The sequence below is a fragment of the Conger conger genome, chromosome 1 (assembly GCF_963514075.1).
Source record: "Conger conger chromosome 1, fConCon1.1, whole genome shotgun sequence".
Classification (NCBI taxonomy): domain Eukaryota; kingdom Metazoa; phylum Chordata; class Actinopteri; order Anguilliformes; family Congridae; genus Conger; species Conger conger.
In genome coordinates this window covers 17,200,956-17,216,970 of record NC_083760.1, presented here as the reverse complement: position 1 = coordinate 17,216,970, position 16,015 = coordinate 17,200,956, and the positions used below count along the sequence as shown (strand labels likewise).

The 16,015-nt window shown below is 41.6% G+C and overlaps 1 protein-coding gene across 2 annotated transcripts in view; it reads left to right on the top strand.

Annotated features, from left to right (window-relative positions):
* Nucleotides 1–15,388, top strand: part of kcnh5b (potassium voltage-gated channel, subfamily H (eag-related), member 5b) — a 79,951-nt gene extending 64,563 nt beyond the window's left edge. For both annotated transcript variants that reach the window (XM_061254090.1, XM_061254082.1), the window contains one exon: nt 14,384–15,388. In XM_061254090.1, the coding sequence (XP_061110074.1) occupies nt 14,384–15,388 (1,005 nt within the window). The remainder of the gene's footprint in view (nt 1–14,383) is intronic.
* Nucleotides 15,389–16,015: the final 627 nt, after the last annotated feature.

The following is a 16,015-nucleotide window of genomic DNA, read 5'->3' as shown; positions in this document are numbered from 1 at the left end:
ACAGTAGATCATTAAGAGTAAAACAGGCCTCTACTGTGCGCTTTGTAAATTAACCCATGAGTGGATACTGTGGGTCCAAATGGACTCTAATGACTCCAGCTGCTCCTGTCTCTCTCGATTCAGTGCAGACTGGCTCCTAGACAACCCTTCCAGCGAGACCCATCCAGCTCTTAGGGCTTCCATTTCTCAGCCATACCCTTGAATCACTTCTGCCTCCCTGTTGGTTAAACGTACCATAGTTTAAATGGCCCGGTGTCTTTTGCCAAAGCCCCTCTGACCCTGAAGTGGTTCATTGCTTGTAAGAATGGCGCTTTCAAGCCTCAACAAACCACTAAAAAGCAATTTCACCTGGAGGCTCCACTCTGAGCTCTGTCCAGCCTTATTATTGTATTACTGCACAGGAATCACTGTCTGTTGTAGAGATGGGTAGAGAAAGCTCACAGGTTCCTGGTAGTAGAGGTCCCCAGATAGAGGACGTGTCCGTGCGCCTGCAGTTTTTTTATTGCCGTTTGTGAAACTACTCTATTTTAGTGTAAACTTTAGAAGTCATGATGTCCACCTTCCCAAGGGGAAAGAAATGATGGCGGGAGATGAGTTTACGGTTCTCTCCTAGCTGACTATGAAAAGCCGCAAAAGAGGAGCTGTATTCATCAGAAGAATCCAACATGAAAGTTGAATTCTTCTGATGAATACAGCTCCACTTGATTGTAGACATGCTATCCATGCAGGGGTTGGCTGTCTGGCATCAAGTTCAAGACAACCTCAACCAAAAGAAAGAAAACATCCGCAGAGCAGTGTCTGGTGGGTAATGATGAGAGATGAGTGTGCATTCCTCCTTGTCTGTGTCTGAAATGCAGGTGTGGGTGTTTCAGCCGCCATTTTCTAAACAAGATGCAACCTCACCGTGAGAGTGATGAAAGTGCTAAGATGGACCCTTATTTGGTTAATAATGCATGTGTTTAATTGAAAGCATCTGATTCAGCACTTTGGCGTAGTTTTTGGCTTTTGTGGGTCCATCTTGGACCTAGAGATTCATTCATTTCATTTAGCCTCGAAACCTATTTCAAAGTTGTGAAATGGAAAACGTTCAGCCCGTTAAGCATATCGCCTTGAAGCTTTTAACCTCATGCTTCGAATGGGATGAGGAGCGTCGTCTCCCTTCCTGTTATTTTGACTGAAGTGGGACAGAGGGCTTTGGCGCTGAGTCACCACAGGGATGCACTGGGAGTCGTCACGTGGAATGCAGATTGTTTAGCCTTTCCCTGACATTACAAAGCATTGCATTACAGGCATTTGGCAGATGCTCTTATCCAGAGTGAGGCACAATGAAGTGCAAATTGAACGCAGGGACAAGTGCGATGAGGACCCTAGAGGAAAGGTTACTGACAGATGAGACTGTTAATGCTTAATATCGTCACTCAGTTTAAACTTCAAATGCATTTATGATGGATTTACTTTAATACAGTGAGTTCCCATGTTCTCAAAAGCAAATGGAAAGTGCCAAGAGGATAATTAGTGCCAATGACAAAGGCATGTTGTGTTTTGTTTTATTGGCCTGTGATGTGGTCACGGGACTGCATGCAGGGAGAACACCAGTAGAATACACTGAAAAGCTGAAGACCTAAATGGGAGAATCTATGAGGAAGTAGCTAGATTGACAGTACAATTAAATTATCTCCAGTGTACAGAGCTAGTTGATATACTATGAACTGCCCAGTGCTACGGGCAAAAATAAATAACTTGGGAGAAAACAAACACCGAACATACTGTATAAAGATTCCAAAAAGCCGTGTTTGCAGGTCAGAGAAAGCAATTTATTAAAAATAAATTTGCCTGTCTGCTCCTAAAAAAGCATTCCCAGGCTTCTGCCGCGTGTCTTAAAAATATGCGCTTCTCCAAAATCCCACTCCTCCTCCATCCCTACAGCCAATAGGAAGGAGGCATGTAAATACACGCTCCAGGGGGGGTCCCCTGCTTAGTGTAATCAACTGTAAGTCGCTTTAGATAAAATCATCAGCTAAATAACAAATCGTTTATTATCATTTTTTACTTAATTGGCCTAATTTACATAATCTACCTTTGTTTTCAGCATTCTCTCCAGGTTTTGGAAAATTTCAGTGACCTAATCAACAGGAAAATTTCAGTGACCTAATCCCCGCAAATTACATTATAGAAAGTAGATATTTTGACTTGTTGTGTTCAAATCATCACCAAAATTCGGAAAAAAATATTTTGGATAAGTTTTATTTAAAAGTTTACTTCACTCTTATTTATTAAGTACAAGTGTTGATTGAATCTGCTCTGGAATTATTTGGGGAAAAACAATTCCTTTAGTTTTATTACTCCTTTATTTTTAATTAAATGCATTAAGTATTCTCAACAGTTCAATTGCCTCTCTGATTAGCATTACAGAACTAGCATCTTTGGATTCTGTTCTATCAGCCATTTCATTGTGAGCAAACACTGTGAAACACTTATGGATTATAAAATTGATCCAGAACATTCTGCATTCAGACTCTCTAATTGTGTCTTTACAGTGTACATTTGCCTTGAATTCAATTATGGCATGTTGTGCTAACTGAATCACAAACCCAGACCAAGAATAATGGAGGCTGCTGAAGATGTTATGCTGTAATGCGCAAATTATTTTTGGTCCTTCTTTGACTGCTATCTGTTTACAGACCTCAGGAATGCTTTTAGATAAAAGCATTTCACATTATATACCACAGCCACTGTTGTTCTTTTTTTAATAGCGTAAACTTTTTACTTTCCAATCGTAGCTTTGTCAACTAATGGAAGCAAATCATCACTATCTCTAGCAGCGTTGCCTCAGCAATAACGAGAAACAGACGAGAAGGACAACAAGGAGGTGGACGAGAAGGACAGCTAGGAGGTGGATGAGGAGAAGGGATAATCCCCTAAAAAGAGAGCAGAGGTTTGACAGCAGTCTTCTTATTGACCACATTCAGGGGGAAGCTCTCACCAGTATCAGGCTGGGGAACTGGTTACAGCGCTGTAGCAAAGCAGCCTCCCTCTCGGGCTCTTAGCCTCCAGCCACTGCTCCTCTCTGCCATAGCTGGTTAAGCAGGATACTACATTACTGCCCGGTCTCATTAAACCCCCGAGTTTACGATTCATCCCACTGGGGTTCCCGTGTCTGCCTGCTCCTGCTGCGAGTGGCTTTAAGCACCAGAGGTACTATATACCTTAACTGGAAACCAAAATGCTTGAAATAAGCCTGCCAATCACACAACACACTCCAAAAGGAATAGCGGAAAAGACCACAGGAATCGCAGCCGGCTAAGGATGCACACTGGGCTGTGCAGTAAACGGCTGTACCCCGGATATAAGAAGCGGATGTAAGAACGCCTCTGTGCATGTTGTCTGTGTGCTTTAGCCTCACGACAGCATCATATGGCCCGTGCAAACATGCTGACAATGATGTGGCCACAGTGGCGGCCTTAGTGATGATCCACAGCTTGTTTGCAGTCCTACTTGTTTACTTTGGCTTGGTGTTGGAGGATCACAGTCAAGTTCCATCAGTGGAAATACCAATACAGTTGTCAGGTCTCCTGCTCACGCCATCTGGTGTGGAGTGATGACAGGCAGGACTATATGTGGTGTGTGTCCTGCCACAGTACCCATTATACTGTAGGTGGAAGGAGGGTATTTTTCTCTGATTGTTCTCTGGACTTTCTGGTGCAGACACCTGTGCTGCCCATCCTCTTAACCATGTCTGCACGCTTTATGTAGTATATGGGTTGTAGCCAAAAGATTCACTGTTTGGAAGAGCAATCCGTTTGCATTAATGAGCCAGTGTACCTAATAGTGCGGCCACTGAGTGTACAGTAGTTCACGTGAGATGTGTTTTCGTGTTTTGTAGATTATTCACCTCACAGTCTCTTCTACTGTATGTCCTTCTATGTCCTAATGAACAATATTAATGATGTTCCTCCAACTATAGGTGTGAGCATATGGAATATTCAACTAACGACAGTGACCACATTCATGTGCCGGAACAATATTCCAAACGTGCCAATTCTGAACGTGTTTCCATGCATGCGGAACTTAATTTCTTATTAATAATTTTGCTCTAACAGCTAACAAGCAGAAAGCCACTCAGGAATAATTAAACATGAGTACATTCGCTGGGGGATAGCCGCCTTGCTAACTGATAGCAGAAAGCCACTCGGGATTAATGCAATTGGAGTAGATGCACTGTCATACACGGGTAGCCATCTTATTAACTGGTCTCATGGTATTACCTTTGGTTTTGTTCATAAATCAATCACAGAGTTTAAAAATATGTTTCATACCCCACATTACTACAAAAAACTGAAGGTAATTGCTTGTGTGATGCCTGTGTCACCAGCATGGTAGACTGTATGTCAAACCCACATTTCAAATGCTAGCACCTCGATTCTAAAGTATTTCCCTTTATTTGTTCATTTAGAAAGTTCTTGGTTTTTTGTGCATGAACTGTTTGCCGGTTACATGTGAAATGAATATCAATAGGCTCCGAATGCAAATGGAAAATTGAGGCTGAAAATATGTAGAAAAAATAAATTAATAGTGACAGGTCCTGAGAGACTTCTTGTGTCTTGAATGTTTAAAACCAAAAAAATTACTGAAGTGATTTACCATCTTATGAAGAAGCCAGTTATTTTGTGAATATATATTCTTTCTTAACAGCTTTTTATTCTAATTCTCATTTTCATATGAGTACATGAACTTGGAAGGGATCAATCACGTTGAATAAGACGATATACAAAATAAATAAGTAATGCATAACTGTAACATTTGGAATCCGTGTAAATGCCGATGTAAAATAAATATGCATTTGTATTTAAACATTGAAAAGTCTATCAGATATTGAGGTAGTATCTTGTTGAACCTTTCAGTGATATACTGTAAATGTATGAGTTTAAAGTATGCTCAGACATTAAGCATGTTATTGCTGTAATACTTTCAGACATTTTTTTTTCAGTTAATGTAACTTGATGCATACTGCAGGTACAGATTACATCAATACCAATATATAATTGTTACTGTACTACTGAGGTTGAAACAGGTCTAAAAGACCTTGGCAGGTATGTGACAAACAAATCTACAAAGCTGTTTTGGTGACAGTTGTCACTAGTAGGACATATGTGAAGAACAGTGTAGGATTAAGTTGTGTTGTTACTGATTTTACACTATTCCATCCACATCTACTTGATATGATATTATTATGTTGAAACTATCGAACACTGTGTCCATATGATACATAATTAACCATTGAAATCCAGCAATCAAGTTAATAAATATGATGCCCATCATGCAGAATAGTATACAGTGTAGGAAAATAAGTGGAAGAACAAACTGCTTTATGATACAAATGAGCTTGCTCTTACATGGCTTCTTTCTTTGAGACTTCCTTGAATTGTTAATACTGCGGTAAAATCTTCTGTTTATATGTATATTGTGTGAGTGTATGCTCGTGGAGTAAAAATTCATCAGAGATAATTTAACACTACAGTGAACATTTTACCATGTGGTTTCCCAAGCACCTTATGGCCTCTCCATTACCATTACCTTTGATATTTCATACTCCTCACAGCTGACAGGTTTGTGGCGACTTGTATTTCTACGACTCTAGCGTGAAGGAACAAAGCACATTAAGCAAGAATTAAAAGAGAAATGACTGTAAATCATTTCAGCATTTCATTTTTCACAAGCATTGTGTGCGAAAGGAGGTTGAAGGAGATGTTTGCGCTGCCATGAATGCTATGGTCTGTAAGTGCTTACACATGCTGAGTTTGCACAGCTCTGTACTTCAGCTGCCAGTAATTAAATTAATTTCCCTCCTGCTCAACAAAAAAAAAGTTGCTCTTTGTGACTCAATTATAATATAATGAAGAGGGAACGAGCGTTTGTGCATAGACTGGATACCAACAGCCATCAAAACCCTTCACCAGTCATTTACCTACCGAGTTCACAAACACTCATTTCAAATTGTTAGATGTTTTCTTCAGCATTCAAGCAGTCATCCTAAATGAAGTTGTATGCATCTGAAATTAATGTGCATCCATGTGTATTCATTCATGTGTAATGTAATTTTGCCCGTGCCGTTCAGGTTGGAATAGTGTACAAATGAACTTTGTGACAAACTTGTTGAAATGTCTGCTGATATCATAAGTAAAATTATTTTAGGCATTTATATTGTAAGATAAATGTTCAGACTGTCAGCTTTAATTTGAGGGTATCTTTGTCGGAAGTATACATCCCTTTCTAAACACAGCGCCACCCCCCCACCCTGCATTTTAAGGGACCAAAAGCAATTGGACAGTTGGCTTCTCAGCTGTTTCTAATTAGTCGGGTGTATTTAATCACTTCTTTAGTGCAGGTATTAGGAAGCTTTTACTGTTTGGAACATCATTAAGAAAATAGACTGGTGAGCTCAGTAATTGCAAGGCTGATATGCTAAGAATTAATTCTCGCCATAATGAATAAAAAACAATCTTCAGGAGGCTGAATGTCGGTGACTACTCTCCACAGAAGACTTCACAAACGTACTGTACCTTGCAGAAGTCTTAGGCACCCTTGACTTTATTATATATATGTTCATTTTTGGTGTGTTATAGTATAAAAGAACACAGTTGAGATTTCCAAATATTCATTTTGGCTGCACGGATGGTGCAGTGGTTAGCACTGCCGCCTCACAGCAAGGAGGTCCTGGGTTCGAATCCCCGTCAGCCGGGGCCTCTCGGTGTGGAGTTTGCATGTTCTCCCCGTGTTTGTGTGGGTTTCCTCCAGGTACTCTGGTTTCCTCCCACAGTCCAAAGACATGCAGGTTCGGCTGATTGGAGAGTCTAAAATTGCCCATAGGTATGAGTGTGTGAGTGAATGGTGTGTGCCCTGTGATGGACTGGCGACCTGTCCAGGGTGTATTCCTGCCTTTCGCCCAATGTATGCTGGGATAGGCTCCAGCATCCCTGCGACCCTGATCAGGATATGCGGGTTAAGATAATGAATGAATAAATGAAATCATTTTCCAAAAGATTTAATTTTACAGAAGCATTTTTGTATTTAATGAAAAAAAGTATGTATATTGTGTGAGTGTATGCTAGGAGAGTAAAATTAATCATTTTTGTATTTAATGAAAAAAAGTAACATATTGTAAGCAATTGACTGCTTTTTACATAAAAACTTGATCAAGGCTGTCTGAGATCAGAAGCAAAGTCTGCAGAAGAACTGTGGCAAGTTATCCAACATGCTTAGAACAACCTCCCTGCTAATTGTCTTAGCCAACGCTGTCCTGCAGTTCTGTATCTCAGAGTAGTGATGCACTTTTAATGCCGAAGGGTGGTCACAAAAAATATTGATTTGATTCAGTTTTTAACTACTCTGCCAAATTATTAAAATGTAATGTAAAGTATGTTTATTTAGGACCTTTCATTTAATCTTATCTGTACAGAATGTTATACAGCTGCCTAAGACTTTTGCAAAGTACTGTATCTGCAAATCTGCAGATACCGTACACTGCAAAATGTAAACCACTAGTTAGCAGTAAAAACAGGGTACTGTTTGCTAAGAAGTACATAAGAGCCTGCAGAGATGTATGTGCTATAGATCCTAAAAGGAACTGCCCAAGAATCAAAGCACTCCCTCCACGTTAACCTCATATTCATTATTTCAGTTCAAATCTAATGTGCTGGAGTACGGAGCCAAAAGAACAGAAATTGTATTATAGCCCAAATACTTAGGAACTGCACTGTATGTTTTATGCATATAGTTCAAATACAAGCTTATCCATCCATCCATCCATCCATCCATTATCTGAACCCGCTTATCCTGATCAGGGTCGCAGGGGGGCTGGAGCCCACCCCAGCATACATTGGGCGAAAGGCAGGAATACACCCTGGACAGGTCGCCAGTCCATCACAGGGCACGCGCACCATTCACTCACACACTCGCACCTACGGGCAATTTAGACTCTCCAATCAGCCTAACCTGCATGTCTTTGGACTGTGGGAGGAAACCGGAGTACCCGGAGGAAACCCACGCAGACACGGGGAGAACATGCAAACTCCGCACAGAGAGGCCCCGGCCGACGGGGATTCGAACCCAGGACCTCCTTGCTGTGAGGCGGCAGTGCTACCCACTGCACCATCCGTGCCGCCCAATACAAGCTTATGTACAGTATATTTTGCCATGTCTTTGTATGATCCAAACACAGTAGATAAACCTGGAAATGGCACTCATTACCCATTTCTTCCATGCCTTTCACATTAGAAGATGCACAGATTTTCATAACTCTCAAATCAAGCATTCGGACAGACGGAATGGGGCGGAAACATAACCCCCGTTAACTCTGTTGGATGTAATGAGGCATCTTTGTAACTGAATTTAACATTAACATAGGAATAACCGAAACTTGAATGTGGTCGGAATCAGTGTACTGTCGCATCATTATGTTTCCCTCTCTTTGTCTGGCCTCTTGTCTTGAAGCGATTTTTAAAAAGTCCTAATTGGCCTAAGACTAAGGTACTGTAAACAGTAAAATAAAGAATGCTACCTTGGTTCAAATAGTATAAATTATTATCTAAATGGAGAGGTGCCTGTGGCAATTAATAGGCGCTTATTGTGAGGTTTTAACATTATGCTTTTCTATCATGATATAGCCAAACAATAACAATTTTGCATCCTTTTTCTGAAGTGCCTTGCCGTTTTTTTTGTATGTTATTTTACATATTTAACTATGTGTCATGGCTTTGGTCTATTTTGTGTTTTAGTTGAAGAGTGTGAGGTATTGTACTGTAGTTCAGTTTATGTTTGAATAATGATGCCAATCAAAGTCTCAGTGCTCAAAATAGTAAGTACATTATGTCCCTGGAAGGGCTTTATATAGTCTGAAGTCTGGAGACTTAAGCATGTATTATATTTAGCAAGTAATTTGCTTTTTGAGTAATGTCACTATTCATTTGTGATTAATTGACTTCACGGCATGGTATGAGAGAAGCAGGAAAAGGTCTGTTTAAAAGGCAAAGTAAACAAAAACATAGAAACCCACAACAAGGAAATAGAACTACAAGTACAGTACAGAAAAAAATGGTTTGCTAGCCTATGCGATTTTAATCATTACGTTACATTACATTACAGTTATTTAGCTGAAGTGGGGTTAAGGGCCTTGCTCAAGAGCCCAACAGCTATGCTTATTGCCACTAGGCTACAGGCTGCCCATCTCTATTTACACTGCAGAGATTCCCAGTCTCTCACAGCACCAATGTACTGTGCCAGGGATGCAAATCTGAATCCACTGTTTTCTTGTGAACTTATAAACTGCTAGCCTTCCTGTCAGAACAAAGCAAAACTTTTCTCTTACTCCGCTAACCATGATAAACCTACACAGCACCTCTCACTTTCAGGACATATTACATGGTGTTCTGTGAAGACTTGTACTAAAATAGGACAGATGGAGGTGGGGTTGGAAGTGTAATTAGGTCAGTAGATGACTACTGGGATGAATCAGTGTTGCCCCAGCCACTGCCCCACTCTTTCCCTTGGTTGAGGAACCTCACCTCTGCTAAATCCAAGTTAGAGAGTGTTTCCTGGTGCTGTGTGACTTTCTGTATCTTTGGTAGAGAAAGTAAAGTGGCTGAGTAAAATGTGGCTTTCTGGTACTCCCACAAATAGCCATGGTGCATTCAAGGAATGAGCATTAAGCAGGAGTAGTGGGCAGAAAAATATGTAGTGCATATATAAAAATAAAAAATTGGGATGTTTTATGTGGTTTATCATGGACCATCACACAGACAGAAAAACAGGAATTTCAAAGACACCGCAATCTATTAATCTCATTGTTCTCGTTTTCAACTGTTGCTTCTGAGAGAACTCAAATAGTGGTATTTAATTGGTTTACTATAACAGTGTGTCATTGGATCGCTTTGAAAATCTTTCTGGGTAAATATTTCTAGTTCCACCTGTCGCACACCTGGCAAATGAGAAGTGAGTCATGCACACAATAAGAAATGGGTCCCCATTAAAATCCACACTTTATGATTTGAAATATTTATGAGTAATAACTTGGCTGCACCATCTTGTTTTATTAGTTTCCGTCTGGGCTATTGATGAGGTTTTGGCTTCAGTGTTTTCTTCTCTTGTCTCTTTTCCTGGTGGAAGATATCTTTATTTGGGCATTGCAGTAGTCCAATTAACACGAGTGAGGAGAATTAATAGCTTTTTATAGAAAGGTACTTGTCATCCAGGCTTCAAGGACCTTACTGAACTAGTCTGCTTCTACAAATAGCCTGCCTTTTTTTTAGTTTTCTCTCCGTTTTGCATGATGTCATCTGCTGGAATCCTGGTTGCTTTGTTCATCCACGTATTCAGCAGTCAAAGGCCTGAGTTGACTACGCTGACTGCACAGTATAGGTGTGGAAGTTCTCACTGTGCTGGTTGCTGGTTCATTCCAGACATTGATTTGCTCAAATGGTGTGGTTTGGCTTGCAAGCATTTAGTTAAAAATCTGATTCTGTTTTTGAACAGTGGTTATGTGAACAATGTTCTGAATCTGAACTTGGCCGTTAATAATTGATGTGTTTCTTTGTAATCCATCTGAAGACTGCGAGACCCATAAGCCACGCTCGACTTCCTTTGGCATATGGCACTTGCTGACTGAGAAAATGCTTCTCTTTCCAGAATCTTCCCTTGATTGCTCAGGAAAGTAATTGCATGGGGCGAGGCATATCCAGTCAACTGGTGTTCTGAACTGTGGGCTAGCACATCTGATCAAAAGCCTCTCTGCTGGCAAAGCACAGCGTCTCTAAGTCTCGCACAGTCTTGTTTTCCGCTGCGCCACCTGATCCTAAACTTTGTCATCCCAGAACATCCTCTGTGTCTCAGTGACACATCAAAGCTCCTGAATCCTTATCTAGTTGCTCGTATTCAGCCAGAGGGCCTCACAGCAGGGTAGGAATGCTTGCTGCATAGGGATGGTGTGGCACACATGCAAATAACTGTGTTGGGGAGTAGTGGAACTACATGCAGCAGAGCTCTTAGATTACAGAACTGCATTTCCCAGTAGCATGTGATAGCTTAACTTTGATGGTACAGCATGGTATTTTTTTTTACCAAGTAGCGAGTTAGAGATAAAGCTACATTTCCCCCCAGGTTAAACCGTGGAAGCAAGATTAACTTTTGAAAAATTTAAATTGCAAAAAAAATAAAGGCTCTTGCAACTGTCTCTACTTGGGCTGTGGAACATTGTCGGCACTCTGGCTACTCAGCATGAAAGCGAGGTCCTTCAGTACTTCCCTCAGCATGCAGGAACGGTCCTCAGACAAAATCACGTCAGGCATTACCGTAGCCATACCTCTCCTCACTCTTTCAGTGCATCCCTGAGATTGAGTCAGTTGCCTGCTACTAAGTTATTTTGTAATGCAAGGTACATTTTGTTAGTGTTTTAGAAACTGTGTCATCTGGAGAGTGTGATTGGATTTTAGCTTGTGGTTTTTTTTGGGGGTTTTTTTTATTTCTGGCTTTGGATTAATGATATCATGAAGAAGCAAGTGTCAGAACTGTGTCTGTTAGCTACAGTAACATTCAGTCATTCTGAACCCCGCCTATCACATTTGCATGGTGAAGTGAAACCATGGTCCCAGCTCCTTAGAAACACTGTGATAAACACGCGGTGTTCACTCTGTTCTTGTCTCAAAAAGGCCCAGTTACAAATAGATTTCCTATAGTGCAAATTATAATTCCACTGTCCTTGGACAACAGTTTAATATACTATTATTATAATGTATTATGCAAGTAGATTTGTGATCAGCAAAAGTGGTTGAAAAGGACACGTAATTCTCTTAATGAATAGTCAATCAATTACATTAAAGGAGAAGAATAGCAGCCTTTCCACAGCCGTTTGATTGATGGGTCTCCTCTTCTGAAGAACGTGTAGTTCCCTGCTGCACAGTAATTACACCGGGATGACAAGAAAGGGGCATTAATACAGAGCTGATGTAGCAGCCTTTCAGAAACAGGGGAGTCTAGCCATGAGTGATACACAACTGCTCCCAGTAAGTCTCACTATCAGGGACTACCTCCTCTTCTCCAAATAAAAATAACGGTATAAGCAACTCCACCGCTCATTCTTGTCGTTTACAGCATAATTAGCTATTAGCACTGACTCTGTAAGTTGGCTGAGAGTGGCTTAAATAATGTAAAATGGCACAGGAGGCCCGATGTATTATTTAACAGAGGCTTCCCAAAGACAACACTTGGGAGTGGGAACAGTGCTGCCATAACAAGAGCACGTGATGGCCATTATTCTATTTATACGTCTGCATCTTGCCTGTTGTCGGGGCGGTTGGGGGCCCACTTTCATCAGGGCTCCCTGCAACGGCACTTCGCGCTTACAGCCCTTTCGACGTGCCTGTGGTGATAAAACTGCTCATTTCCTTCCTTTCTCACCACGTCCCATTTAGAGAACAGCGTTTTAATGTAATATAAACACTCAATCTTTCACACCATTTGGGAAAACATTGTTTAAAGGGGTTATTGAAGCCAAACAGTTGTTCTGACGAAGCAATATGCAAATCTTACAGTCTCTGTGTGTGCACAGCCATCCACAATCCTCCCAGGAAGTGCTGACGTCCGATTATATTTGCCATAAAATCATTTGCACAGTAGACTGTGCTGTGGCCTGTGAGACCTGTAGCAGGGCCTTCAGCTCATTGCAATGTGGCCAATATAGCACACAGGGTTCAGCCTCACGCTCTTTTTAGTCAAGGAAGACAGGAATGAGACATACAGCACTGATCTTCATTCCTGGTCCTGGGGGTCCCTTTTGTTTTTGCCTTAATATCAGCAACCAATTCTTACCCAAGAAACCAGGTGAGGGGAGTTTACTGTGTAAATGTTTTAATTGATCATTTAAGTGCCAAGTAACAAGAAAAACCACCCAAGCAGGAATGAAGATCAAGCACTGCTATCTATCTGAAATACTGAAGCTGTGGCTCACCAGAACCAGGACTGAACATCGCTGCTCTGTCTTATTATGTCTTCCTTCACTATAAAGAACTGAGTGAGAGACTTAAAGCTTAATGATGTTTGGGATTCCAGTCTTTAATAATCCACACCTCTCCACACTAATACAAGCCTCTAGAGAGTCTCCATAAAGCCTTACTAAACTCCATACAACATTAGAAAGAGATCTAGACCTCATAACCTGGTATGGTTTACTAATAAACACTAGTAAACCACTTCATATTGCCAGCTTGTATGAATATTTAATATAAGTCCTCGGTGCCAGTTGTTCCGCTGAAAACAGATGGGGCAGAAATCTTCCCTTTAAACAGATCGTTGGTCTCAACCTGTTCTCATTAATTTTCCTTTATTTACAAGTGTGCCAATAGTCCATTGGCAGATAAACATATGGCTTCTTCGCATCATGTTGCAGAGATTAAGCAATAAATTCAATTCAGAAAAATCAGGTTTAATCATTAAGTATGCACATAATGATAAAAGATACATCACTCTGTTAATGACCGCATTATATTTCAGAACCCGTGAGGCTGTCTAACAAAACCTGGACCTCAGGATTATTTAAATAGCAGAATCTGTGCCTAGCAATGCATTCTCAGTCAGTGAAGAGAATGAAGAATATATACACAAGTTTAAATAATGTCAATGAAATGTCTACGATTTTGAAATGCAAATAAAAATAATTTTATTACTTGTCTAACACTGCACTCAATGTAATTGCTCACATGTATTTACATAGCACAGCAGAGTGCATACGTCATTACAATGGAAAGTAGCTGTGCGATTAATGTGATATACTGTTGCAGGAAAGTTAACTGTTGCTGATTAGGTGACTGTAATACAAAAGTGCATGTGTTTTTGCTGCCTTTATCTTCTCTGTTGGTAAATGTACTTGGCCTATGTATTTTTGATTACATTAACAATGAAATGACAACTATGAAAGTAAACCTAGTAGAACCACTGCAGTTTTTACTTTACTGTATATTGTCCTTGAAAAGGGCCGTAACTAAAAAAATGATCTAGCTGTCATCTCCTAAGTGGTAAACTATGCGCCAAAGGGCAGGTTGTCATCTCATGGTTTTGGTTCTTTTCATTCCCAAGGGGACTGGGGATGATACCTGCCATACATATATGCCATTTTTATTAACTTATTGTTTATGTCATTTGTAGAGTTTTCAAGCAGCTATTAACTGAAGTATTAGGTTATTTTGTGCTCCTACTTAACAATGGTCAGCTCCAGGCTAGTACTACAAGAGCTCTAGATGCCTTGGTGCTTTTGTGTATACCATGGAAAAGGATTTTGTAAGTTTTGTATGGGCGAAAGAGTTCTCCACCATTCAGCTTGTTCTTCTGTGTCTTTTAGATAATATTCAGGAAGATCATAGACGTGAAGAAGGAGGAGGAGGAAAGGCAGCGGCAGAAGAACGAGGTGACGCTCACCATCCCGGTGGACCATCCCGTCCGGAAGCTTTTCCAGAAGTTCAAGCAGCAGAAGGAGCTGCGCAACCAGGGCTCCACCCAGCTGGACCTGGAGAAGAACCAGCTACAGGCGGAGCACCAGCTCAATGCCCACTCCAACCAGCACCACCCGCTCCAGCACCCACACCCCATGCAGAACGGGGCCCCCGCCACCGGCAGCAGCAGCGTGGTCACCGTCTCCCAGATCACCCCCATCCAGAACTCGCTGGTGTACATCAAGACCAGCGAGCCCAGCAAGCAGAACAACCGGGACATCATGGAGCTGAAGCCCAGCCTGACCGTCGCCGACCAGAACTGCCTGAAGGTCACCAGCCCCATGCGGCTCAAGCCGGCCAGCAACCGCGGCTGGATGCGGCTCAAAAACAACATGGCGGCCCCCGAGGAGAAGAAGGAGGACTGGAACAACGTCTCCAAAGCCGGGTCCATGGAGCTCCTCTCAGACGACGGCAGGAGCCAGGACTCGGAGGGCAGGGGCGGCGCGGGGGACGAGAAGACCTCCCTGCGCAAGACGGGGTCTTGCGACAGTGGCATTACCAAGAGCGACCTGCGCATAGACAAAGCGGGGGAGGCGCGGAGCCCCCTGGACCACAGTCCTCTGGAGCACAGCCCCGCTCCGGTGGAGACGCGACACCCCTTCTACCCCATCCCCGAGCAGGCCTTGCACACCACACTACAGGAGACCAAGCTGGAACTCAAGGAGGACATTCAGACCCTCAGCGGCCGAATGGCCACTCTGGAGTCGCAGGTGGCTGAGATCTTGAAACTTCTGTCCGAGAGGAGGAAGCCACCGCAGACTTCTGCTCCCAAAACCAAAATCAAACGGCAGGACATTTTCACTGTCTCCAGACCAGTCACACCTGACTCAGAGAAGGATGATGGACAGTTTTGAACTGGTCGCTGTTTACTTATTGATTTATTGATCTATTTATTTAATTATTTATTTGCACCCATGCCTTTTCTCTCATTGAGGAGAGGAGAAAGAGAAACATATTTTGTGTAAAATGGACAAATAATTTTCCCTTGTAAATATTTATCTGCATGTCCAGCTGGATTCTGGCCTGCCAAAGAAACCTAATGTAACTATTGCTTGTATATTATGCAGTTGACTGCATGCAAAATAATTTTAAGAAACAGAGAATTTATTGTTCTAACTGTATCTCCAGGAATTTAGATTGTTTTAATGATGTCGATTCACAATGAAGAAATTCAGGGTTTGGGAATTTGGAGAACATTTTTGGTGGGTATTATATAAATATATGAATTGCATAAAAATGGGGAAAAAAAAGTACTGATATCAATAAATATCATAGGGCCCTTGGTACCAGTTTGGTATTATTTTGTACATTTTGCACTGCACGGCAGCTTTCCATCAAATTACCCGTTTCTATTACATGGGCATCAAGGTTTATACAATATTTACAAAAAATGTTCTCCAGAAGGGGCCAGGTGGTTTCTTGAACACCTTTTGCTGAGTGGACCAGCCTCTTGTGCCCTCAGTGTATTGGAGTTGCACTGC